The sequence below is a fragment of the Cucurbita maxima genome, unplaced genomic scaffold (genome assembly GCF_002738345.1).
Source record: "Cucurbita maxima cultivar Rimu unplaced genomic scaffold, Cmax_1.0 Cma_Scf00005, whole genome shotgun sequence".
Classification (NCBI taxonomy): domain Eukaryota; kingdom Viridiplantae; phylum Streptophyta; class Magnoliopsida; order Cucurbitales; family Cucurbitaceae; genus Cucurbita; species Cucurbita maxima.
The window spans coordinates 5,522,802-5,549,164 of NW_019272021.1; the positions used below are offsets into that span (position 1 = coordinate 5,522,802).

The 26,363-nt window shown below is 39.2% G+C and overlaps 6 protein-coding genes across 8 annotated transcripts in view; 3 read left to right on the forward strand and 3 right to left on the reverse strand.

The window, feature by feature from the left end:
* Positions 1-2,090: 2,090 nt before the first annotated feature.
* LOC111479710 (heat stress transcription factor A-5-like) lies at positions 2,091-4,899 on the reverse strand. 2 transcript variants are annotated; one of them, XM_023124525.1, is made up of 3 exons: positions 4,501-4,899; positions 2,697-3,838; positions 2,091-2,572 (listed from the first exon to the last, which is right to left on the reverse strand). In XM_023124525.1, exons 1-2 carry the CDS (start codon positions 4,711-4,713, stop codon positions 2,705-2,707), a joined length of 1,347 nt encoding a protein of 448 aa, XP_022980293.1. In that variant the 5' UTR covers positions 4,714-4,899; the 3' UTR covers positions 2,091-2,572; positions 2,697-2,704. The 2 variants fall into 2 exon arrangements, with proteins under 2 accessions (XP_022980293.1, XP_022980292.1); XM_023124524.1 differs by having other exon boundaries at positions 2,091-3,838.
* A 980-nt stretch (positions 4,900-5,879) lies between these two features.
* Positions 5,880-7,573, forward strand: LOC111479731 (trihelix transcription factor ASIL2-like). The gene has a single exon (XM_023124563.1). The coding sequence runs from the start codon at positions 6,193-6,195 to the stop codon at positions 7,285-7,287; it is 1,095 nt and encodes a 364-aa protein (XP_022980331.1). The 5' UTR covers positions 5,880-6,192; the 3' UTR covers positions 7,288-7,573.
* A 1,975-nt stretch (positions 7,574-9,548) lies between these two features.
* LOC111479663 (nucleolin-like) lies at positions 9,549-15,498 on the forward strand. 2 transcript variants are annotated; one of them, XM_023124454.1, is made up of 11 exons: positions 9,549-10,124; positions 10,677-11,224; positions 11,328-11,417; positions 11,523-11,762; positions 12,128-12,349; positions 12,443-12,734; positions 12,808-13,118; positions 13,204-13,313; positions 13,455-13,504; positions 13,633-13,706; positions 13,785-15,498. In XM_023124454.1, exons 1-11 carry the CDS (start codon positions 9,779-9,781, stop codon positions 13,878-13,880), a joined length of 2,379 nt encoding a protein of 792 aa, XP_022980222.1. In that variant the 5' UTR covers positions 9,549-9,778; the 3' UTR covers positions 13,881-15,498. The 2 variants fall into 2 exon arrangements, with proteins under 2 accessions (XP_022980222.1, XP_022980223.1); XM_023124455.1 differs by having other exon boundaries at positions 10,680-11,224.
* A 667-nt stretch (positions 15,499-16,165) lies between these two features.
* LOC111479746 lies at positions 16,166-19,733 on the forward strand. The gene is made up of 5 exons (XM_023124590.1): positions 16,166-16,700; positions 17,507-17,605; positions 18,308-18,352; positions 19,059-19,193; positions 19,310-19,733. The coding sequence occupies exons 1-5, from the start codon at positions 16,335-16,337 to the stop codon at positions 19,640-19,642; spliced, it is 978 nt and encodes a 325-aa protein (XP_022980358.1). The 5' UTR covers positions 16,166-16,334; the 3' UTR covers positions 19,643-19,733.
* Positions 19,734-19,914: 181 nt separating this feature from the next.
* LOC111479649 (5-oxoprolinase) lies at positions 19,915-24,410 on the reverse strand. Its single transcript, XM_023124423.1, has 2 exons — positions 24,190-24,410; positions 19,915-23,776 (listed from the first exon to the last, which is right to left on the reverse strand). The coding sequence occupies exon 2, from the start codon at positions 23,765-23,767 to the stop codon at positions 19,967-19,969; it is 3,801 nt and encodes a 1,266-aa protein (XP_022980191.1). The 5' UTR covers positions 23,768-23,776; positions 24,190-24,410; the 3' UTR covers positions 19,915-19,966.
* Positions 24,411-25,456: 1,046 nt separating this feature from the next.
* Positions 25,457-26,363, reverse strand: part of LOC111479736 (uncharacterized protein At1g28695-like) — a 23,720-nt gene continuing 22,813 nt past the window's right edge. The window contains exon 4 of the mRNA XM_023124575.1: positions 25,457-26,112. Coding sequence (XP_022980343.1) covers positions 25,615-26,112 — 498 coding nt within the window. The 3' untranslated portion in view covers positions 25,457-25,614. The remainder of the gene's footprint in view (positions 26,113-26,363) is intronic.

The window sequence follows — 26,363 nt, forward strand, 5'->3', positions numbered from 1 at the left end:
TGAAATATTCTTCAACAGAAAAATTATCTTGAGTTACCACCGGTAGTTCATTCTTTGGAAATTGTAACTTAACGGTATTTTTCTTAGTGAACAACTTTTAAAGTGTTTCCCACACTTGTTTTGGTGACTTTAAATCACGAACATGATCAATATATTCCTTTCTAATCAAAGTTCACAAGGTAAATAAAGTTTTTCCACATTTTATCTTCCATGTTCAGCATAATTCATCATTCTCAATTAAATTCCACAAATCTTGTCCTATACATAAGCTTCCATACATCAGTTCCAATAATTATAATTATTGTGAACAAATTTTTACAGAGCTATACATATAGAAGCACTTCCATCATTCATCTCGTTGAGTAATAATATTAAATTGTTGGTTATCAACTTGGTTCTAATACAACCTGACACAATATCTATCACTCAAAAGTATGAATAGATTTAAAAATATTACTACCAAATCAAACCATAAATACACAGTTAAAAATAAAAAATAAAATTGGGATTCATCTATATTTAAAACGTTTAAATAGGATACAAGCTGCCAATTAACACCTTAAAAATAAGAAAAACTAAATCTTAAAAATAAAATAAAATATATTAGGGTTCAAATCATAAATTAAAAAATATTAACAATCACAACTATATTCCACAACTAATATATTGCCCCAAAGTTATCTTAATTAATGCATTTGTAACTTTTTCAGTTCAAATCATGAGAGACGGGAATAGCAATCAGAAGCACAGTTGTAAATTTTTCAGTTCAAATCATGAGAGAAGGGAATAGCAATCAGAAGCACAGTTAAGCTTAAGCAGATTAAGAACGATTACTTAATCAATTTTACCTCTGATCTTCGAAACTGGAGAAGGTTACAGTAATCGCAATTTATCAATTGGTCCGGACTGAAAACTCCATTGAAGTGATACGCGCAGCTTCTCCAGTTTCTTAGACAACTACTTCCGGCCTAAACCATTTTACATAATTAACCTCTTCCTTCTTGTAAGGCAAGGCAGAAGAACCGCAATGGCGCTGAAATTTCGATTGGACCGCGTTGAATTATAAATTGCATCAAAGCGTGATACAGAAACCCTAAGAACCGTAGCAAGTGAAGGCTGAGATTAAGCGGTAGAAACGAAGAAGAAAACCGACGAAAACAGAGAAGAAAAAGCCATTTTAGATGAAGAAGGCTGGAATGTGTGAGAGAGAAGTGAAATTTTTGCTATTTATATAAGGTGAAGTATTTTCGTAGACTACGCTACGCGGACGGCTTACGGTTTCAATCGTGGGCTTCAATTCAAGGCCCAAATAGAAGCCCACACACCAAGTTGTCTAGATGTATTTTCGGCCCATTAAACTAATCAAAACGACTTAGGAAAAGAAGGTCAATTTTAACAATTCAAATTATTAATTTCACTTAAATAAACGTAACTTTTAATGCTTCTTCTTCAAATGGCAAGAAAATAATTTGGGATTATTACTTTTTTTTTATTTGGAAAATGATTTATCACATTCTATCAATAAAAAAATAATTATTGATATGAGAGGAGGGTGAACAAAATGATCCTAACTCATTCGAGATTAGGGTTTGTTACTGTTTTAGCGGGTCAAAGGGGCCATTTCAACTCGTATCTGTTCCTAAAAGGCAACTGTATTCACAACAACACTACACTACTCCCATGGTGCAATCAAAATGAAGTATCTATCAAATATTTTTCTCAAAATCTACTCGTCCATATTCATATTCATATTTTATCGACATGCTCACTAAAAATACCAACGTTTCATCAATTTTGATATTAAATCATTGGCTAACATAGCTTGTTCAACAACTCAGAGTGTAGATCTTTTTCATCAGGAAACTAGAATGAACAAAGACAAAACTGCCACATCTTGGTCTAGTGGTCAGTAAAAGTCGATGTAAATAGAGAAATCGGAAATACATTCAAGCTACGTAGTCGTCTATTTAAGATTTAATATCATACAAGTTTGTTCGATAACTAAATTTTGTGCAGTAACGGGTGCAAACTAGCTCAAGCACTTACAAACGTCTAAAAAGAAATGATTAAAGAAAAATAAAGAGGATTCATAGGCTCCAAGACAATTTATTCCAGAGAGTGCACTCAACTTCCAAAATGGTTAAGCAACTCAGCATAGACACATGTGTGTGTGTTTCTTAGCAAAATTTTCCATGAATATACAGATGAAGTATTCGAGGTAAGTTGTGGTGAAGTCATCTCTAAGCTAAGGTATTTAATAAGTTGTAAAATTGACCTTCCTAATCACTCTCATGAATGAACGCCATTATGCACGGTTGTAAGCGTACCACGAAGATGTTAGGAATCATGAATCTACACAATGGTATTGTGTATGACATTGTCCACTTTGAGCATATGCTCTCGTGGTTTTGCTTTTGGTTTCCCCAAAGGACCTCGTACCAATGGAGATATATTCCTTACTTCTAAACTCATGATCAACCCCTTAATTAGCCGAGGTGGGACTCCACTCCCAACAATCCTCAACAGATCTCAGGCAACAACATACGAGTAACTCCGAAAAATCACAAAGAACCTAGAGAAAGTAACAGCAAATCCTAATCAGACTTCACTAATTGTTAACTGAATGTCAAAACTAACTATGTGATCTATAGAAACAGAGAAACCTACATTAAGTGTTAGAAAACCTTTGGAATTACCTCAATAGTCAAAGAGATAGGCCTGATCTTCCATCATCTGTCTCCTTGTATAGATTTTCCCTGTGGTTAGAATTTGCCTCTTCACTTTCAGGACAACCTGGTCTTTCGGTAAGAAACTGTTCCCAGAAAACATCATTGACCCTGATAGGAGCAGCTGGAGGTCCACGATTGTTCTTTGAGGTGTCTTGGGGACAACCCAGTCTCATATCTGATTCTTTTCCATTTGAAGTTACCTTTGAATCTGGGGATTTTCGAACATTCTGACTCAGTTGTGGAGTTCTAACTGAACAAGAAGTGTCGTTGTTTCGCAGCGAAGAAGAAGCCAGGGTGAGATTCAAATGGCAGGAGATGTGACTTTCTCCATCTTCTTTGGAACTAACATATGGTTGCAATAAGTGCAGAAGTGGGCTCTTGTCATTAGGTGATTTCCCTGACAAAGACGAATCCCTCTTCAATATAAACGATGCCCCAGTGTCTGAGAGATCTAATGTTTCAGCTGCAAAATGAAGATGTTCTTGGACAGCTCTTGACATATTTCGTTGTGAACTTCCCCCTTCTTCATTTGAACTCTGAGTGCTACATGAAATCAAGTTAATATCTGATGCACATGAAGTTTCTAATCTCAGCTTATGTGAGAAATCTTGATGAAAAATATTCCCAGGCTCAGATTTGGAACTACAATGGCTATCCAAAAAACTGTTTTCGATGACTGGCTGTGAATGATCAGCAGAAGGCAGTCGTCTCTTTTTGTTAAATGCTGTGAAGTCCTTAGACTCGACCCTTCGAGCAAGATGTTCAACAAAAGAAGGGTTCTGTACAGCCTTTTCTAAGAAAGCCAATAAATTCTTCTGCCTTTTTTCCACGCTTTCCACCTTCATCGTTAGTTCTTGCAACTGAAGTTTAGCACTCGATTTTTTCTGTTTGAACCTTGAGATATTAGCTTCAATTGTTGTTTTTTCACTTGATAGCCTCCCTATTTCATCTTCAAAAGCAGCTCTTTCTGGATCTACATGAGATCCTTGAGGATTACTGTGACTGTGAATTGGTTTCCGACGGTGGATGTTCTTCAGCAGATGTTTTTCATCCTTTATGAAATCTTCATTGGCAAATTCCCACCTCTCAGCATCTTTCTTTCGAAAGCCCTGCCAACAAAATTTTCAAACCTCTCAAGTTTAGGCTACCTTTTAATCCCATAGTCACTTCAGTTTTTCAAAACGAAAGAATGATATAATTTTCTTGTAAAATGAGGTGTAGAACAGTAGCTATTCAAGAGATTTTAGCATGACAGATGGAAAAATCATTCCCTCCAAAGGTCCATTTCTTTATATATGAATCACGTAATAAGAAATTGAGAGCGCAAGGGTTCTTGTAGTAGCTCAACTAGAAAGATCTGTTGGAAAATTCTTCTTAGAAAACTTCCCAAAGAAGGAGGCGATTTGAGAATCTCGAAGCTAATAGATTGCGTAACAGAATATGATTAACAAACGGAATTTGGTTTATCAACGCAACTCGTGATATGTAATTAGTTAAATCCCTACGAATTACATCAATTGAAGCTCGTAAATACAGAAACAACTGGAAATGGAATAAATACAGAACAATTAAGAATCGCTAAAACGCATGAGATGAATGTATTATGTTTAAACACATGCATATTATGTAAATGAGGGAGAAAAAACAGCAATAAAACCATTATTACGCAATAAGGAACATACTCAACGATCAATTAACGGGAGGAAGAAACTCAAATCACCAAGACGACGAAATCAGAACACGGAGCGAAAGAGGAATTTCAGAAACTTACGTAGGTATTAAGCTGCCGAATGAAGCTGGAGAAGTTGTTGTGCTTGAAAAACGTAGGAAGAAGAACGCGAGCGAACTCAGGGGGATTCCAGACCACAAAGCTGTTCTTGGAAGAGGACCATGAGACGATCTCGTCGGTAGCCGAGTCATCAACCATTTCATAGGTCTTGATGAGAAACGGCGCCGGACCAGCGCCGCCAGCAGCTGCCTCCATTAGCCGTAAACGACGGCGGATCAGGATCTGAATTGATCACCAAAAGCGGCGGAGACCGAATTGAAGTGGAGAATTGGAGATGATGATTACGGAGGTAGAGGATGAAGATGGTGGTTAGTTTTTGGTGTGTAATCGACCGGTGAGGTTCTTCAACAAGATTGACTTTGAGCTCATTAGTTCTTTATTTTCTGTGCTAAAAATAAATATGAAATTCCAAAAAAAAAAGCTACCTACTATTTGTCTCGGTGACATTGGTAAACGGGTGGAGAGGGGTCGTTGGAGAATTTGGGAATACTTTTTTCTTTAAATAATTAAAACCTTTTTTATTTTTTATTTTGTTTTTTCAAACCCTACATTTTAATCTAAATTTTAAGAAAATGGTTTATTCTATCTCAATTTTCTTTTATATCTTAATGGAGAGGAGTTGACTTTATTTTATAATATTTTTTTCTCCCCTTCCTCGTTGATAGCTCTTTGTTGTATTTCATTTGAAAACAGGAACAAAGAACTTGAGTGAATCTCTTGAAAGCAAGCAGAAAATCTCTTATGTTACAAGGGATATGAGTGAGCACAAATCAATCGTTTCATATCCAAAGGACGTGAGTGAGTCCCTCGAAAACAAACAGGGAATCTCCTGTGTTACAAGGGATAGCATGGAATCTCCCATGTTACAAGGGACGTGAGTGAGTCCCTAAAAAACAAACAGGGAATCTCCCAATCAATTGTTCCAAATCCAAATGACACGAGTGAGTCTCTCAAAAGCAAACAGGAAATTTCTCGAATGTGAGTAAGCATAGAGCAACTATAGGAGCAACAGAGGACTGGAAGAAAAGAGAAAAGGGACATTATAAATATTTTAAATGGGTACATAATTAAGGTAATTTAGCCTAATTTTATTCATAAATCTAACCCATTTTTAAACTTTTGTTCCTGTGGTACTCAAAGGAATCCAACAAAAAAAGAAAAAAAAAAGAACAAAAAAGAGTACATATAGAAATGGGAAGCAAAAAGAATGAGGAGATCTCAAAATCCCCAAATTGCTCCACCACCAAGGCCAAATCCCATGTGAAGGTTAAAAGAGAGAGAGAGGAAAAGAGCCCCCAGTCCCCAGTCCCCACGCCAACGCCATCCATCCTTCCACCCACACCCACCCACCCACCCCACCCTTGGCGGCGGCTTACATGCCCATCGCCCACCATCCCATCACCCGCCCCGCCCAATCCACTTTCGCCATGTCACTACTTTCCCTCCTCCTCCCCTGCGCCCCACGCGCACTTTATCACCTCCCTCCCCCGGCGCACCTTAGCCCTCCCCCCTTAGCGGTGGTCTCATCCTCAAATTCCTCCCTCCTTTCCTCTTTCTCTCTCTCTCTCCGCCGCTCTCTCTTCTTCAACCCTCTTCGTCTCCCAGATCTACTCCCTTCCCCTTCTGGGTTCTCTCCAGATCTCTCAATTTTCCATCCTTTTTCGTGAATCCTTTATGATTTCCTCTGCCATGGGATCTCCTTCATCGCCGATCGATGGATCCCCCCCTTCTTCTCACCCTTCCAATCCGCTTCAAGCGCTGCCGCTTTCAGCTCCTCTGCCTCCTCCGTCCAATCCGCCGCCGCAGGCTACGGCCTCGTCTCGCCGCCTTCCGCCTCCCTGCTGGTCGCACGATGAGACGATTGCTCTCATCGATTCTTACAGGGATAAGTGGTATTCCCTTCGTCGGGGGAATCTCAAGGCCACACACTGGCAGGATGTTGCCGATTCCGTTTCACATCGTTGTCCTAACGCGTCGCCGCCGAAGACCGCCGTGCAGTGCCGTCACAAGATGGAGAAACTCCGGAAGCGGTACCGTACTGAGCTTCAGCGGGCTCGGTCTATGCCGCTTTCGCGATTTACGTCCTCCTGGGTTCATTTTAAGCGAATGGATGCTATGGAGAAGGGGCCATCCGCAAAGCCGGAGGAATCGGATAGCGGTGGGGAGGAGGAGGAGGAGGAGGATGAAGATGATCAAGAACTGTACGAAGAGTTTAGGAATGCTGGGGCTTCTGGGACTCGGAGTGTGAGAAAATTGTATGGAAATGGAATTACCAGTGGAGGGAGTAATAATGGTGGCGGTGGAAGTGGCGGAGATGGAGCCGCGGCAGGAGGATTTCGGATTCGAATTCCGACTGGTGTGAGTATAGCACAACCAGGGTTGAAAAATTATCCAAAAGCTGAACAAAAGATGAACCCTAATTCAAATCCAGGTTCAGGGATGAACCCTGCCGCCGTTAATTTCGGTACCAGAGTTGTGAGGGAGTCAAATCCGATGAGGCCGGTGACGGGGAAGAGATGGAAGAGGGAAAGAGAAGGAGATCCAGTTGCAGAGATGGTGTCCGCCATTAAAACACTGGGAGATGGGTTTGTAAGAATGGAGCGGATGAAGATGGAAATGGCCAGAGAGATCGAAGCTATGAGAATGGAAATGGAGATTAAACGTACAGAGATGATTCTTGATTCACAGCAGCGGATTGTGGAGGCTTTTGCCAAGGCAGTTACTGAAAACAAGAAGAAGGCGAAGAGAATGCCTTCTCCAGAGGCCTAAAATGGCTGCCCCTTCCTCCATTTTTGAGCTCAATTTGCTCAAATTCCAATGGGGTTTTCTTCCTTCCTCTCAAAAGATGATTGGTTGTAGAGAATATCAGGTTCTGAAACTCGACAATGATCCTAGTTAGGTTCTTCCTCATGTTTTGTTCCACTTTTTTCTTCTTCTACATTGTTCTGTTCATCTTTGACTGGATTAGCTAGATTGTGATTGTCTAATCAATGTAGCCATAAACAAAAGCTTTGATAAATTTTCACATATAGAGGTAAATTATTATTACTATTCAGTTTGGTTGTTCTCTGCAAATTCTAGTCTCATTGTTCATCTGTTCAACATGAAGAACAACAAGCTGTTCTTCCTGTTTGTTTTGTTCTATCTGAAACTTCTGAACTTGCTGCAGTTTGTAGCTTCCAAACATGTTGAAGGGAGTTTCAAACTGTGAGAAAGAATCAGATTTTTTTTTTTCGTTTCTTTTTCTGTTAAGTTTTTGTGAAGAAGAAGATGAAGATGAAGATGAAGCAGGTGTTTGAACTTCTTGTAGCTGAGTGGTCTCTTGAGCATCTACAGCTTTATCCTTGTCTTCGACTATTTTTATCGGGGGAGGCGGCTGAAAACTCTTTTTTCTTGAAACCAAAAGACGAGCACTCTTTTGTTTTTAAACTCGAGGAATGGTACCTGGGTAATGAACTTGAGGATCAGGCATCTCCGGAAAGAAGGAACTCTAGGAAACACTTTCTTGAAACAGGACGTGCAACGGTATAAGGGTGATGAGCTTGAGGATTGGGCGTCTCAAGGGATGAAGGAACTCTTTTTTCTTGATACTAAAGGACGAGTGACGGTACTAGGGTGATGAGCTTAAGGATCAGGCGTCTCAAGGGCGACATAACTCTTTTTTCTTGAAATTAGAGGACGAGTGTCGGTACCAGGGTGATGAGCTTAAGGATCAGGCGTCTCAGGGGCGACGTAACTCTTTTTTCTTGAAACTAGAGGACGAGTGACGGTACCAGTGTGATGAGCTTAAGGATCAGGCGTCTCAGGGGCGACGGAACTCTTTTTTCTTGAAACTAGAGGACGAGTGACGGTACTAGGGTGATGAGCTTGAGGATCATGCGTCTTAGAAGCGAATGAACTCTAAGAAACTCTTTTTTCTTGAAACCAGAGGACAAGCAACGGTATCAACGGTATCAGGGTGATGAGCTTGAGGATGAGGTGGTGTAGGAACCCTTTTTCTTGAAACTAGAGGACGAGCAACGGTATTAGAGTGATGAGCTTGAGGATTAGGCGTCTCGGGCATGAAGGAGTCTCTTGAGTATCTGCAGCTTCAGGGGATGGATTGATGGGTGAGTTCATTGGCTGACCATTTTTTCTCTTAGAAAAGGCCAAATTCTTTTGGATTTCTTGGCGTTTGTGTTCATGGCCTTCGAAACAATGAAGTCCTTTTTTGAGCTTCAGATCGGCTCAAAAGTGCTCGGGAGTGATTGTAAGGAGATGTATTAGAAAGTGCTTTTACTTGCACTCCTAAGCTCTATAAACTTTTTAGAAAATTATATAATTCAATAAGTATTTGAAGAAAATTTAATTAGAAAAAACAAAAAACAAAATAGTTATCGAGCTTAATTGTTCAACATGCCCGATAGAGAGTTATTTAAAGACGTTTTGGTTTAAAGAGGATGACCCGTGTTTATAAACTACAAAAATCAAGCACGTTTACTTCTTGACCCCATCTAAAATCTTATTCCATTTTCTGTTCATCGGGCCCACATGCCTCTTTTTCTTTTTTGATGATGAAGTTTATCTCCGATCATCTCATTTGTCGACTTTGACCTCTTATTTTGAGATCATATCTAATATTCAGGGTTGCCTCGATTTGGTACTGCTCTTATGGCTCGTACTAAATGTGCTTTACTCTTGGATGTCCGGTTAATGTTTATTTTTATTTATTTATTATTATTATTATTATTATTTTTAATCTATTTAAGTAGGTTAGAAAAATTATTTTTCATATTTTGATATTTTTTTAATATAATATAGTATAATAATACTACATTTTAGTATTAATATTTTCTTTTTTTGGATAAAATAATGAGTTAAAAATAAATATATATCATCCTTTACCGAATTGAAGTAATAAAGAAAAAAACGCATCATATCATACGCGCCATCAGACGGTGATTAAAACGCTCACACGGTAAAGGCGTGGTCCAAGTGGCACAGACAAGTAACTCCTCTTGGCTTATAAATCACGTCCTCGTTATTAGGGTTTCTAATTTTCCACCGCTCTATATGTGCTCAATTTCTTATCTCTCTTCCATTGTTTCTAGGGTTTTTTTTTTCTTTTTTTCTTTAATCTTACGATTTTGAAGCGCTTGTATTTCCGAAAAGATTTCGTATTTCCACCACACGATTTGCATCTCTCAGAGCTTATAGGGCTGTACATCTTCGACGTTTCAGATCTCTGTAGTTGTTCTGATAATTCTGCGAATTTCTTGAGATGCCTCCAAGGACGGTAAAGAGAGGGGGGGCGTCGGCAGGTTCGAAGAGAGGTGGGAGGGTTACCAGAGGTACGCCGAAGAAGCAGGAGAAGCAGGAGCCGGCGGTGGAACGGGAGGTTGTCGAAGAGATAGCGAAGGTAGAGGAGGTCTCGGTGGTCGAGGTTGAAGAAACCAAGGAGCTTCGTGAGGAAGTCACAGTGCAGGAAAAAAGCCCTGTTGTCGAAGATAAGCCCGTTATTCAGAATAAACCGGTAGTTGTCGAGGAGAAACAACCGATTGCCATAGACGTCGAGGAGGTTGAACCTTCGCACGAAGTTAGATCGAAACAGTCCGCTCCTCCTAGAAGTAAGTACTGCCCTCTGATTTCGAGAACGTTTTCTTCTATGTATGTACGTTTAATTGACGGGTATTAGTAATTATATTTGTCTGGTATACAACTGAGGAATGTTTAACGACTGATGATCTTTTCCGTAGTTCGAATTTTAGACACGATATTACTTCTTGCACCCTTTTCCTAAGTGCCTTCTTTCCCAAAGCTTAAGGTGGATGTACTTATGTGGCGATGAAAGTACTAGTTTTCCAGGGGAAATATTAATTAAAATAATCTTTTGAGGATGGAGACGTGAAAATTGCGATCGTCTCAGAACAATGTGTACTTGTGTTGCATTCTATTTATGTTTTTTTCGTGGAATCTCATTTCTTAACTTACCCACTTTCCCTTAGCTCATATTATTGAGGTTTCGTCGGTATAAGGTGTGCGGGTACTTGGCCTGAAGCTGGAATATTTCTATCCCAAGTTCCAGGGCTATGCTTGGTTTTTACTTTTTTTAATACCCAGTGTATTTTCTTGAGTGAATTGTTGACCGGGATAGATCTTCAATCTACATCTCGTTTCAGAAGATGAAGAAGAAGTGAAGGACGAAGAATATGGAAAGGATGAGCGCTTGGATCTTGAAGATAATGATCCCGAATCAGAACCTGAGGAGGATGCAGGTTTTGAGTTTGATGAAAAAGAAATTGAACAGGAGGCTGTTCAGGAGGTGGTAGATGGAGAGGGTGAGCCTGTGGACAATGTGGGCCATGAGGAGGGTGATATGGGTGATGATGATGTTGACGATGCTCAGGAGGATCTCGAAGGAGAGGATGATGATCAACAAACTGGTGAAAACCGTGATCATGCTGGGATGGTTGATGTTGATGAGGATGAGCATCATGAAGTTGTGAAGGAGAGGCGTAAACGCAAAGAATTTGAAGTGTTTGTTGGAGGCTTGGACAAGGATGTAAAAGAGGAGGATTTGAAGAAAGTTTTCAGTGCAGTTGGTGAAGTTACTGAAGTCAGACTGATGATGAATCCCCAGACAAAGAAGAATAAGGGTTTTGCATTCTTACGTTTTGCTACGGTGGAAGAGGCAAAGCGTGCTGTGTCGGAGCTAAAGAACCCAGTGGTATTTTAAGCAATTTTGAATATTTTCTTGTTTACTTAGGATAATGGTAAAGATTTGGACATACCCCCTCAAGTTCATTATATTTAAATGCATGAAATTCCAGATTAATGGGAAACAATGCGGTGTGACTCCAAGTCAAGACAGCGACACACTGTTTCTTGGTAACATATGCAAGACATGGAAAAAGGACATTGTAAGTTGTGGGTTTATGAAATTCTAGTGATCAGTGAATAAATTTTTTTTTTTTTTGTTATAAGGAGTTTTGAATTTCCTGACTTTATGATATTACTGGAACCAGCTGAAGGAAAAGTTGAAACATTATGGAGTTGATAATGTTGAGGATCTGACATTGGTAGAAGATAGTAATAATGAAGGATCAAATCGTGGATTTGCCTTTTTGGAATTTGCATCGCGTTCAGATGCCATGGATGCCTTCAAGCGTCTACAAAAAAGGGATGTTGTATTTGGAGTTGATAGACCTGCCAAAGTGTCTTTTGCTGATTCTTTTATAGATCCTGGTGATGAAATTATGGCACAGGTTAGCATTGAGATAACTATTTAATATTCTTGAATGAAGTGTTGTGTATTTAATTTTTCTGACAAATTTACCAGTTGGAATTAAATTATTGGTATTGCTAGAATTATTTTTTGCTTGCGAAGTATCAGAATTTATCTTTGGATAAAAATGTGGAACTTGTCGTTATTTCAGGAAATATTATTTGAGTCAAGTAATGTTTTGTTTTTATTATTTATGGTTAATTATGATGCTTGTATTTTTTTGTGCTATCATGTATTTCTCTTGTTCTGTTGACTGGGTGGGGGTATTTGATATCTGGATACTGTTTTCACACTCACTGTTAGAATGTTCGATGATATTAAATTATTATTGTGACACACAAACAGGTTAAGACTGTTTTTGTTGATAGTCTCCCTGCCTCATGGGATGAAGAATTTGTTCGAGGACTCCTTAAAAAGTATGGAGAGATTGAAAAAATTGAGCTTGCCCGAAATATGCCTTCGGCAAAGAGAAAGGATTTTGGATTTGTCACTTTTGACACACATGATGCTGCAGTTTCCTGTGCAAAAAGCATCAACAACTCAGAGCTGGGTGAAGGGGACAACAAGGTAAGCATGTTTTTTTTTTTTGCAGAATTAATGGATTTACTTTCTAAGGTTCCTGTTTCTGAAACAATTGCTTCTTCAATTTGCGTTTACTAGGCTAAAGTAAGGGCTAGATTATCCAGGCCTTTGCAAAGGGGCAAGGGAAAACATGTTAGTCGTACTGATTATTGGCCTGGTCGTGCAACTGGACGAGCAGTAAGGGGTTCTTGGGGGCAACCAGGTCCACGAAGTCTTCCTGTTCGTGGAGTAAGAGGAGTTGGCAGCCATCTCCCACCTGTTGGTGTAAAGAGGCCAGGTGGGCTTAGAGATAGACGTCCTGTCAATGCAATGCCAGCACGAGGAAGACCAATTGCTCCCGTAGCTAGGTCTTATGATAGGGGACCTCATGGTATGTATACTTTTTATATGGACGATGAATTTGGTAATCAACTTCAAGTTGCTGATGTTTGTTTTCTGTACAGTTGCTTCTTATTCAAAGAGTAGCTTGAAGAGGGATTATGGTCGACGTGAGGAACTGCATCCATCCAGAAGCAGGATGCTTGTAGACTATGCCTCCAGGGTTGTACCTGAGAGAAATCCATCCTATAGAGATGATTATGCTTCACGTGCTGCTGCCTTCTCTGATCCACCTCGAAGAGATGCACCCAGGAGAGATTACGTAGATGATGGATATGGCCGAAGGTTCGAGAGACCCCCTCCTCCAAGCTTCCGTGATGTACGTGCACGTGATTATGATGCTATAATAGGATCAAAACGCCCATATTCCTCGTTGGTAAGATTTGTCATATGCATTATTTTATTACAGTTACATATATTTCTTGTTAGTAGTCTCTAACTTATTTTGGCCAACTTTTTAGAGTGATGTGCCTCCAGCTTATGCTGATGCTGGTGTTCGTCAATCAAGAAGTCGTTTGGACTATGATTATGGTGCTGGTGCTTCTCAATATGGAGACGCTTATGACAGCAGGTTTGTTATTCCCCACATCATTGGAACACTAGTATAGGGAAGATTTAGATTGTCTGCAATTAGATTAGATGCAATACAGTTGCAGTTTAATATTAGCTTCTAGTTTTATTGTTTTACTGACCCAGATTTCTGGTTTGATAGGATCAGCAGATCAAATATTGGAGGATATGATAGTCGAAGCTCTATCTCAGGTCAGGGTTTATACTAGGTGTCTATGTTGCGGCCTCCAGGCTATGAGATGTGGAGGAAGTTTCACGTAATGCTAGGTTGATAAATTCAAGACATGGTTTTGCTTATGATCCTTCCGTTGATTGTTCAGGTTCCTTTAGTAGTGATGTTGGTGGAATGTACTCGTCCAGCTATGGTGGGGATTACATGACTCGTGGTAGCAATGTATGAATTAATTTTTATGTGAACATTTTATTTTGAGTTTTTTTTTTTAAAGAATATTGATCATGTCTCTTTTTATAGGCGGGTAGCAGCTCTTACTCATCTATGTACCCTGGGCGTAGTGTGGGAGGAGGCGGCAACTATATGGGCAGCGGTGGGTCTGGATCATACTATTGATGCAAGTCATACTGCTCTTTCATTGTTCCATTCTTGCCATGATTCTTCTTTCTTCTCTCTTCTCTCTTCCTTCTTCCTTTTATTTCCCCTCCTGCACTTTCTACGTTGGAGACCTTTTCTCCATAAGAAGAATGCCCTTCTTCTTTCTAAGAAGAGTGATTGGTGGAAGTGGAACAATATGGTCACAAGTTTTCTGTTTATGGAACAGACTTGATATGAAAAAGAGGCTCCTATAGTATGTGGACGATGTTTGGAAGCGTACATTATCTCTGCCTACAGTTGTGGGAAGGAAACTTTATGAAGATTAACAGCCTCGAACTTTATTTCTAGAATATGTATTGAACCATGGACCAGACTGGTTAAGTTGTTAAGACCTTGGTTTTTGATATTTGTAATTCTGGATTGGACCATGTAAGGGAACTTGTGACATTCAGAAGTGAAGAAAGACGTGCCTGATTGTGCATATTCTCATAAGTTGCATTTATGTTTTTCTCTTGAGAACACTTCCCTAAATGGAAGGTGGTGTTGGGGGTCACAAGTGAAGAAATTGAATATTCTTCTTATGATGCCTTGATGGATTAGTGCAGTCTTGGAACCCCTCTATGGTTTGTAGGACTGAGAGACCAACAGTTGAATTCAAGTAAATTTTGCCCATGTGGTCATTTGATGCAAGAAATATCAAGCTTTTTGGATACTTTCTAGTACTGATAAAGTCTTTGGAGTGTTGATCTAGAGATGTACTGGAGCCTTTTATTCAATATATTTTTATGACTTACTGGTATGGTATGCTCTGATCTGATACTGACAGGCTTTAGTTTGTTCTTAGACTGGTGGGGTATCTAACTTTGAAGTCTTACCATTATACAGAGCTTTAGAGTTTTTTCTTAGACTGGTGGGGTTACCAAACTCTCAGAGGTTTTGCCTTCATTGAGAAACCAACCAAATTTTAAGTTCCTTTAAGTTGTGAGCATTGATATTCTGACCCTCCATTTGTGTGAGAGGAGAGAGACCCGGGCGGTGGGGTGGGGGCAGGGGGGATATTTTGGAGTGTGGGTGCCAAATTTAATTGAAGATGGAATCATCATATGGTGATGATGAGAGTCTGATTTTCTTTTTTCTTTAGTGGTATTAAATTGGACAAAAGATTTATGAATGGCACACACAATAGTAGACTCTATGTTCGCAGGGTATAGGAATGCCATGCCATTGACTTTTGCTGTGTTTTCAACTTTCTTTAGATATAGTAGCGAAATGGGTTTGTTTTGTGGGAACTAGGATGTACTGTCTTTTCCTTTTACCTTCATCCTTTTGAACCTGTTTTTTGTGGCATTTGATTTGATTCTGATTTTTTCTGATTCTAGTATCTGTGCTAAAAAATGCGTGGTTGTCTTGTTTGTACTTTGTACTTTATATTTGTTGCGAAGTTTTGCTTGCAGGTTATGATTTGTGATTAGTGTAGTAAGGTACCAGTCGGAGTTGCTTTTGTTGGTTCAAGACCAACCGACCGAACATATTGATAGCTATAAAGTCCTGTTTTATCTTTACTTGTATTTGTATACTCAAACCTAATTCAATGTCATATTGTAACTTATATATAATATTGTATTTTGGTGGTGGATCTTTCACTTGTTTTGATGGGAACCCTTTTTTAGAGGCAAAATTTGGTGCAGTGCTTCCTGAGTTCTTAAAAGTTCACAGGTTTTTCACAAAGCACTGGAGAAACGTTCAATTTGGTTGATGTATGTATGTTTAAATGACCATTTAAATTCATTTGTGATGGGGTTTCCAAGTGCTGTTAGCACTGAATTAGGCAGTCCCTTGATCCTCCAATAATCAATTAATGAAGGCTTTTCGAGCCGAAAATAATATGCATTTAATTTAATTATCCTTTTGTTCTTTTACTTGTATGCTATTTATTTCAATATTATTCTATAAATGTGGGGTGAAATTATGACCTAAAACGAAGAAAGCCATTTCTTTTTTCCGTTTTTTCTTAATATAAATACAATTTTGGTTCATTAATATATTTAATTTAGGGTTAATATTGTTAACAAATTTGAAATTCTTAATATTTTATTGATGGTGCTAGATTTAAATTTGAATTTTATTTATGGGTCTAATAGGAATTAACCATAAAGACGATCATAAAGGTTGTTTCACCGCAATCTGTACGGAACTTATGAATATTTTATTGAAAAAGGCGAATTCATTAATTTCAAATTTTTATGTAAATGTTAGCCGATGAGGAATAAAACTAAAATTCATTGCCGCCAAAATACGAGAATAAGGAACTCGTTCGTGAATGGCAAGATTGCTCTTCGCTGGCCCTCGGTGTCATCGTCTTCCATACTTATTCGCGAAATTCATTATGATTGATTGAGAATTTCTTGTTCATACTTACAAATCCCCTCATCCAAAACCTTGCCGTCGCCGTCTTCAGTTTTACCTGATCAGATGGGCCGCAGGCAAAGCGACGCCGAACGTGGCGTTTGTGCGCTCGCGATCATCTTTCTGATGGGCATTTCCTCCTGCATTATGGTCTATCACTTTCTAATCGGGGCCATTCGGCCGAGCGCCGTCGAGGTTTCTTCTACTTCCGATTTGGTCAAGAATGGGGAGCACGAAGAGTGTTGCCAAGGTACTGACCATGTGGAGCTTTGGGGAGGTGCCGTGAAATGGGGCTCTAATTTTAAGTTCAATTCGTCGAGGGAGTGTTGTTTGGCTTGTAAAGCCATGTGCGAAGATCAAAGAGGTCGGTGTTTGTGTGATTCTTGGGTGTTCTGTGGTGATTCTAAAATTTGCGGATCAAGATTTGGTGAGGTATGGCTCTGGACTATCACTTTTATCCCTTCTTGTTCTGTTCTAATATAGGGTTTTCTGTGAGAAAGTTAATTCTCAGGCCATTCATGGTAGGAAGAACACGAAGTAGGTTCAACATCTTTCTAGAATATTCAAAATTCTTAGTTTCATGTTCATGAGATTACAAAATACCAATTTCTGTTCTTGGATTATTCCAGTGGGACTTGGAAATATAATATTTATATTTGTGACATCCATAGAGAAATGAGTGTCACTAGGTCTCGCGAAAGGGGTAGATTGTGAGATCCCACCTCTAGAGAGGGGAACAAAACATTTTTTATAAGGGTGTGGAAACCTCTCTCTCGCAGACGCTTTCTAAGAACCTTGAGGAGAAACTCGAAAGAGAAAGCTCAAACAAAATAACATCGGTTAGTTGTGGGCTTGAGCTGTTACAAATGGTATTTGAACAAGTTTCGATCTCGGGACAGTGGGGTTATGGGCCCACCACGCATCCGTTGTGCCATTCTGATTACTTGATCGGAGTCAAACATCGGACGGTGTGCTTGCGAAGACGTTGAGCCTTAAAAGAGGTGGACATCGAACAATGTACCAACGAGAACACTGGACTCCGAAAGCGGGTGAATTGTGAAATCTATTCTTAATATTTGTTTCTATTTATGAGAAATTTAATACGATATGGATCTCGTAAATTTGATGATTGGATGAAAATTCATCAGAGTTAGAAGGCACTTTGATTCGTTTAGTTCAGTGAATTTGTGTCGGAATTTGATTAATTTGAAGATTATAGTGTATTACCTGCGTGCCAGTGCTGGTTGAAGAAACAGAAGGATATAATGAACCCTGAGAGAAGAGAGTCAGGAGGTCAAGTCGGGTGGACTTCTGGCCTTGTGTTTGGGAAAAAACAGGTACTTTTCTTTTACTTCAGCCTCTTTCTGTGGACTTTTGAGGCTCTGTGATCCAATTGGATGTTATTTTTTTTATTGAATTTGTGTGATTGTCAGTAAGATAGGAGTTTGAATGGATTCAATCTTTTATGTGAATATGTGAGGAAAGTAGAAGGAATTAGTTCTCGAGTTTGAGAATAAGTTTCTGCTGTCCGTAGGACCAAGACCATTTGAAGGTATGTGGCTCGCCCCGCCTAGAACAGTCATCTTCGACTAGGCTTACACACACTCACTCACTTATATTGTCCCCCCTTGGCTTACCCTAGTCTCGGAAGTTTCAAAAACCAAAAATTTAGTCTGTGACCTTTAAAACTAGTTCTAACAGGTCCCCGGACCATTAGCGCTATCATTAGCCTGTGAACTTTCTTCCCCTCGTCTTCTTCTTCTCCGGTGAGCCCGCCACTATCCCGGAGAAGAATGGGTGCATATGTTTGAACCTAATTCCCCATTTGGGTTCTATATGGAGTGATTTTAAACTACAAAGACTCCATGGATTAAGGAGTAAGTGTTTGTTCATGTGATCAAGTTCTCATGGAAGTTCATTAGTTTCAACTTAATAATGTGAGATGTGAATAAAGAAGTTCTGCCTGATCCAGACTTTGTTTGTAATCTATTTTGAGCCTCCATTAGTAAATGATCTCTCTTTCTTTTCTTCTTGTTAAGGGAATTGTTCGAGTGGAGACTGAGTACGGGTCTTTTCGCATGAAGGTTGGTTGTTTTCTTCGTCTTTAAACTATTTTATTGAGAAGTTGCAATATTTTCTGGTTTTTCATGAATGTTTCAAAACTACCGTAAGAACTTGGATATAAATTGGAACTTAGAATTGTGTGGGATTCAATGACCTAGGATCACGACTTTGATTTTAAATTGGAATTTAGAAGGGTGTGACGATTCAGGGACCTAGGATCATGACTTTGTTTTTAAGAACCTAGAATGGTGGGGCGATTTAGTGACCTGGGATCATGACTTTGTTTTTAAATTGGAACCTAGAATGGTGGGGCGATTCAGTGACCTGGGATCATGACTTTGTTTTTAAATTGGAATCTAGAATGGTGTGGCGATTCAGTACCCGGGATCATGACTTTGTTTTTAAATTGGAACCTAGAATGGTGTGGCAATTCAGTGACCTGGGATCATGACCTTGTTTTTAAATTGGAACCTAAAATGGTGTGGCGATCCAGTGACCTGTGATCGGGACTTTGTTTTTTTTTTTTGGCTGTTACTTGGGTTAAGCTGACAAATTATAGATAGACCATAATAGGTTTGAGTTTAACAAACTTCATTTCACATTTACTTTCCCTCTCTTCGTTCTTTCACTTTCCTTTTATTTTATGCAGAATTCATCAACCAGAGGAAATATAGTAAGGACTATAAATTTGATATTTGACTCTCTCTCTCTCTCTCTCTCTCCCAGCTTTTTCCAGACTGCGCTCCTCATTCTGTGAACTTCATTCTTGAGCTCTTAGCATTGGGTTGTGTTGGTTGCCAATTTCATCGTGCTGAAAGTCGCGGAAGCTTCTGGTTTTCCAATGGGGACCATGTCGAAAACGTAAGCACAACGAGCTCTATGACTTATTATCACTGCCCTAAAGGATTTATATATCAGGTTTCAGTAATCTCTTGGCCTTAATGTGGTATATTTTTCATTTGTTGTGTGCTTTATAGGCTCCATATGGTCCTCCCTTTGCTCTAATCCAAGGAACTCTTGAAGCTCATGGAATCATATTCGAGGAGAATCCTAAGGAATACTGTCCAACCATTAGAAGAGGATCAGTTGCTTGGGTCGATTCCGGCCCGGAATTCTTTATCAGCCTGGCCAACCACGACGAGTGGCGTAAGGCACACACCGTGTTCGGATCTGTTCTTCCAGAAGACATGGAAATCGTAGAGAAAATAGCCCAGCTTCCAACAAAATCTGAGGTTTGGCAAAACATAGATGTCTCAGTTTTGGAAAAGCCTATTCCTTTGCAGTTAAAAGGAATGAAAACAGACTTATAGAACATGAGTTTGGTCACAGTCCTTTGTCATTTAAGCCACTTGGGTCAATAATATGGGAGTTTTGAATAAAGAATGTGGGTCAAAGTTGTTCTAAAAGGTGCTTAAAATCAAACCATTTCTACTCATATATATAACTTATTTCAAAAAATGCGATAATAGATTATTGAAGAGATGAAGAATGCGAACCCGAGCAATACTTCCCTTTATTAAGGAGAAAAATACACGAGATACGTCTTCACATACACACCAACCCTCACGAGTTCATAATTTTATTTTCATCCAAATATCCTCGAGAGCAACATATGGCTCCGCTGCCTAGAACCACTAAGGGCAGCCCCATCCTCCACCACCAGGGGTTAAAATCTGAAGAATCTCCCCAGCTTTCACAGTTACAGTATTCTTGCCACCGAGATAGACTCTTCTTTTATCCTTTTTTACCAGAAAATTAGCCCCACAAGCACCGTCTTTTCCTCCGTTCAAACCTCTCGGCGCATGGACACGTCTCTCCGAAAGAATACTCACCACCACTGGTTGCTTGAACTCGATCTCCCTAACGAGCCCGTCACCCCCTTTGTAGACTCCACTTCCTCCACTGTTCTCTCTGAGTGCAAATGTATGTAAAAGAACAGGATATCGCTGCTCGAATATCTCGGGATCGGTCATTCGAGTATTAGTCATATGGCATTGAACTCCACTAGTTCCATGCCAAGAAGGACCAGCTCCACTTCCCCCGCCAATTGTTTCGTAGTATCCAAATGTGGAGTCACCAAAAGTAAGATTGTTCATACAACCTTGGGAACAGGCACATGCCTGAAATGCTGTGAGTATGACATCGGTTATCCGCTGAGAAGTAAGAACATTTCCTCCTACAATGGCAGCCTTCTCGCTTGGGGAAAGGAACGAGCCTGGTGGAATGTATATCTTGACCGGAGCCAAGCAGCCCTGGTTGAGAGGAATATCGACATCGACCATGCAGCGAAGGCAGTATATAACCGCTGCTGCTGTTACTGCTTCCGGGGCATTCCAATTGCCATATACTTCGGGACTCGTCCCACTAAAATCGAAATTGGCTTCACCTTTACGAGGATCAATCGTGAGTTTCAAGTGAATTACAGAACCATCATCCATGTAATCCTCTTCTTCGATTGTAATGGAGCTTCCCTCCGCAGATCCAGTTGAATTAGATGAAACTCTGGAGGCCACAGATTTCAGCATTTCTCTTACTGCCCCTTCTGCATTAAGCTGTACGTATGTCATATAAGCCTGAACAGTATTTAAACCATATTGTGCAATAAGCTCTTTGATTAGTGAAATCCCTCTGTGATTTGCAGCAACTTGTGCATGAAGATCAGATAAATTATCATGGAGTCTACGAGTTCCTGGGATGACACCTTCATCAGAATTAGGGAACTGCAGGAGCTTGATAATGCCTTCTTCTTGAAAAATTCCCTTTTCGACAAGCTTGAATGCTTTTATTGCAGCTCCTTCTTCCCAGATGGATTTTGAAAATGGTGGCATGCTTCCAGGAGTTATGCCCCCAATCTCGGCATGGTGCCCTCTACTTGCGACGAAAAAAATCAATTTTCCATTATCAAACACGGGCGTGATGACTGTTATATCAGGAAGATGGCTACCTCCAGCACATGGGTGATTGGTGACCAATACATCTCCCTCGTTCAAATTGTCGCCCCAGTACTCGATTTGCCACCGAACGGTACTGGACATTGCTCCTAGGTGGACAGGTACATGGGGAGCATTGGCAACTAATCCTCCATCAGGACCAAAGAGGGCACAAGAGAAATCCAGACGTTCCTTGATGTTTGTTGATATAGAAGTTCTCTGTAGTGTCCTTCCCATCTGTTCAGCTATACCCATAAACCGGTGGTTGAAGATCGATAGTTGGACGACATCTGCAACCTTTTCTGATACTTTTTCCGTGCAAAAGGCGGAATCTATTTCAATTTTGATGTTTCCAAATTTGGTTATAGTAGCTTTGCAGCTAGGCTCGACGATCACGGTACTATTTCCATTCATAATGATAGCAGGCCCTGAGATGACATGACCAAATCCAAGATTGTCAAGCTTGAACAAAGGCGTATCCTGCCATCCATTTCCAAAGTAGACCCTGTAGTGGCCTTCAATTTTAGGGTCACCTGCAAGTCCTTCAAAAGCTCGTGGCTTCAGTACATTTGTGACTCCTATACCACGAACTCTTATATCACATATGAGAATATTCTTATTCTGCAATTTAAATCCATACTCTTGCTGGAAAAGCTTCTCAAACACAGCTGCAAAGTCGAATCCTACTCCATCATCCACTTTTTGGCTCCTTACCATGATGGCAGTGTCTGTACCTTCATATCTCAGATTCAAATATGTTTCAGTTTTAATGCTTCCCTCGCTGAATCCTTGTCCCTGCAGCTTTTGCTTTACTTGCTTAAGTAAACTTGCCTCTCTTCGAGTGACTTCCTGGATAGACTCCGAACAATACACGGCCGAGTATGGCTCCTGCTCTTCTTCAACAACATCCGCCAGTCCCATACCATAAGCACTTAAGATCCCACAAAATCTATGAATAAATATCTCTTTCATACCTAATAGCCTGGCAATGGCACATGCATGTTGAGGTCCAGCACCACCAAAGCAAGCAAGAGCATGGTTTTTTGTCTCATGGCCCTTCATCTCAGTCAATTGTCGGATTGGGCGGCACATAGTTTCATTTGCAACATTTACAAAACCAAGAGCAATCTCCTCTATTGTCATAGGCTTTGAGGATGGATCCTGAATTTTTCTGTAAGAGTTAATTTCAGTTGCAAGCTTCTCAAACTCTCCTCTAGTGGCTTCGATATCTAGAGGCTGATCCTCGTTGGGACCAAATATGGATGGGAAAAAATCAGGGATAACAAAACCTAAAACCAGATTTGCATCAGTAACAGCCAGCTCACCTCCTTTTCTGTAACAAACCGGACCAGGGTGTGCACCTACTGATTCTGGTCCAACCCGGAAAGCTCCAAATTGAAATTTCAATTTTGAGCCACCACCAGCTGCCACAGTGTTGATGTCGAGTTGAGGAGCTTGAATTATTGCACCAGCAATCTGGGTTTCAAGGACCTGTTCATAACTTCCAGCATATCGGCTGACATCAGTTGATGTACCACCCATGTCAAACCCAATGAGAGGCTTCCTGGTCTCAAGATCAAAAAGTGTTTGCGAGTAACCAACAACTCCACCAGCAGGACCAGATAAAACTGCCTTGTGGCCTGAAAACCTATTTTCTGGTGCAAGTCCTCCATCTGATTGCATAAATAGCACATTCACCTTCCCACTGCTCTCATCAAATTTGGACATGAATCCAGATAAGTACTCTTTGATGACTGGAGTCAAGTATGCATCCACACTGGCTGTAAGGCCACGCGGAACAGCTCGAACCATAGGGGTCAAAGCTGAGGACAAAGAAACATGTTTAAAGCCCATACTCCGAGCTAATTTCTCCAGAGCCAATTCATGTTGTGGGTAAGTGTATGAATGCATTAAGACAACTGCCAAACAGCTGATGCCCCTTTGCAGGAGATCCTTCAGTAATGGCTTCAAAGCTTCTTCATTGAGAGTCTTCACAATGTGAATAAGCTCACCAGAAACTCCTTTCACATATGAAGTAGAAGAATCTTGATTATCATCCCCCTTGCCATGAACAAGTTCGACTCGCTCATCTACTTCTATGACATCCTCATAAAGATTTGATGGTTTTGAGACAGTTAGGTCAAATATGTTTGGGCGGGCCTGGTTGCCAATTTGAAGCAAATCTCTAAAACCTTTAGTAACACAAAGAGCAATCCTTTCTCCCCTTCTCTCTAGAAGTGCATTAGTTGCCACAGTTGTTCCCATCCGTATCCACTCAATGTTTTGAGTGGGGATCTTTGACGTCCTTGGAATTTTCTTCCCACCATATTCTTCAAGAATCCTCCGAATTCCTTCAACTGGAGCATCATCATAATTCGATGGATCAACCGATAAAAGTTTTATAACTTTACCATCTGGAAGACCAGGAATTTCAGCGTAGACATCAGTGAATGTGCCACCTCTATCAATACAAAATCGAAGTTTGTCTTCATTACTACTTCCCATTGATGATGCCTGAAGACAGAAACAACATTACTGAGAGACCTGTTCGTCATTCAATCTCGTCAAGTGAAAATGCATTTCAACAACTCAGAGATGAGCGTCGGAAGACACTTGATTTACTTATCGATTATGAAAGTTAAAGTAACACAACATATTGCCATGCAATCGGAAGAACAACTAATAAATCCCAATCAGAGTCATTTAGTTCACTCAACCAGCGTATCTGCCAATCTTCCAAATGCATCCAGTTATTAAATATCAAATAAGAATTAAAATCCAAGTAAAAGGAAAGCACAACAACACAATAAGAAATCGAGGAGTTTCAACTCCGCATTGATCAACACACACACAAATAAGAAAGCGAGAAAGCCTAATCCTAACAAAAATATACTCGAATTCCAAGAATACTAGTTCGAGGAACCAACCACTTCGACTCCGATCTGACACCGGCCGCAGTTTGACCACCTCGGCGTCGCGCGGTGTTAGGCGGGCTTTTACAACAGCAAACTCGTGGGCTGCGGCCTGAAGGAGACGCACCGATTGACCGAACACGCACCGTGGGGGCTCGTCGTCGCTGCTCGTGGCGGTGAACAATGGGGTGCCGGGCCTGCTTCAAGAAAAGAGGGAGAGAGAGGGAGGAAGAGAGGCTTCACGAAGATAAACGAAGATAAACGAAGATAAACGAAGATGACGATGAAGCCGCCGTGATCTAAATCCAATTGGTCAAAGCCTTTAAATATTTAATTGTTTAACCCTCCTTTGGTTGTCTAATATATGCCAATAAGCTGTCATGTGAAGGAATCGATCTTTTAATGTTAAAAATAAAAATGAGCTAAAATCAATATAAATACTGTTTTTTAAACCTTCCTTATTATCTCAAAAATACAGCTAAAACTTTTTTTTAAAAAAATCTGTATAATTATTACTAAATTTTCAAAAATGTTAAAAAAATTATTATGGTTAGTTACCGATAGAAACCGTTAAAACAAAATAATTTAGAGAAAACCCATTTAAGGCCGTTTAAAAATTATATGAATATCTTTCTATTTTTTTTTAATCTTAAAAAGCATCTTTAAACTTTTTTAAACAATTAAAAAATATTCATAATAGCATTAAAACGTTTTGTAGACCATCTATAAAGTATAGATATACAATTTTATCTATATATCGATAGAAATAATTTTATAAATATATATATATATATATAATATTAAATTGAACCGTGTAAATTAAACTTTTAAAAGTTTAAAGTATTTTTGAAATATTTTTAAAATAAAATACTTTCTAGTATTTTTTAAAAACATTTTTTAGATAAATATTTTTATTAATTTAATCTAATTTTTTTTATATAAATAAATTATATTCTTAAGACAGTTTAGAGATAATTATTTAATAATTATCTTTAACTAAATGATTTTAATAAAATTATATAAATTATTTTATTCTTATTAAGGAAAATTATTAAAATTATTTTAATTAATAAAAATTTTATTTATTTAATAATTATCTTTAAATAAATGATTTTAATAAAATTATACAAATTTTTAATGATAAATAATTAGTTTAATAATCAAATCGAAGAAATAATCACGCCGGTTATATTTCAAAATTTTTGTATATGATAGAATAAATTACTTTAAATTATAAATGGCATGTATTTTTTTTTTAAATAATTTTTTTATAATTTTTTAACAAATAGAAAGAGAGATTTAATTTATTAAATAGTTATGCACCTCTATCATCTTACAAATTCAATCCCTTCCCCTTTTGGCTCTGTTCTAGAAATGCCCAAAAATTCACCGATTCAATTCCCCGCTGCCGCCTACGCCATGGCGATTCACTTTAATCCGTCAATGTTTCCAAGATCGCTTACATCTGACATGATCCGACCACCAGAAGATCTCCGACGCGTTTGTGGACGTCCTAAACCGTTTCCAGTCGCCAAGAGTGGCTCGAAGATCGCCGATCTTAGCGACGATCGTTCGACAGCAATTGGCATGGACGGTGGAAACTTGTTTGAAATCATTGCTCCTCTGGCAAAATCCACTGAAAAAGAGAGTGTTTAGAAACCTAACCTTGAGATTGAGTTGCGGAATCACACCGGCGCGGATGAGATTAACGAGAACGTCCTGCTCCTTCTGGCCGGAGGTGTCGTTCCTCATAGAGTACCATTTATGGAAGAGCGCTATGGTTCTGTTGTTGGATCGAATGAAATAAAAGCCGGTGTTGATCGGATTTGATGCGGACCAGGGATTTCCATTGAAGTGATCTGTGCTGATTTGAAGATCCTCTGTTTCGTCTTTGCTTAGCTTTGAAAATGGGTTCCTCACCCACATTACATCCGTATCCTGTTCAATAAAAAAATAAAACAATAATAATAATAATAATAATAATAATGTGTGAATATTATTTTCATTTTCATTCCTATATACTTTTTAAAATGGTTCATTCATATTTTTTCACATTACAATTTTTCGAAAGGGGGCCATAATGTTGTATTAATAAATTTAATAATCAACTTTTTAAGAGAGAGAAAAAAAAAAAAAAAAAAAAAAAAAAAAAAAAAAAAAAAAAAAAAAAAAAAAAAAAAAAAAAAAAA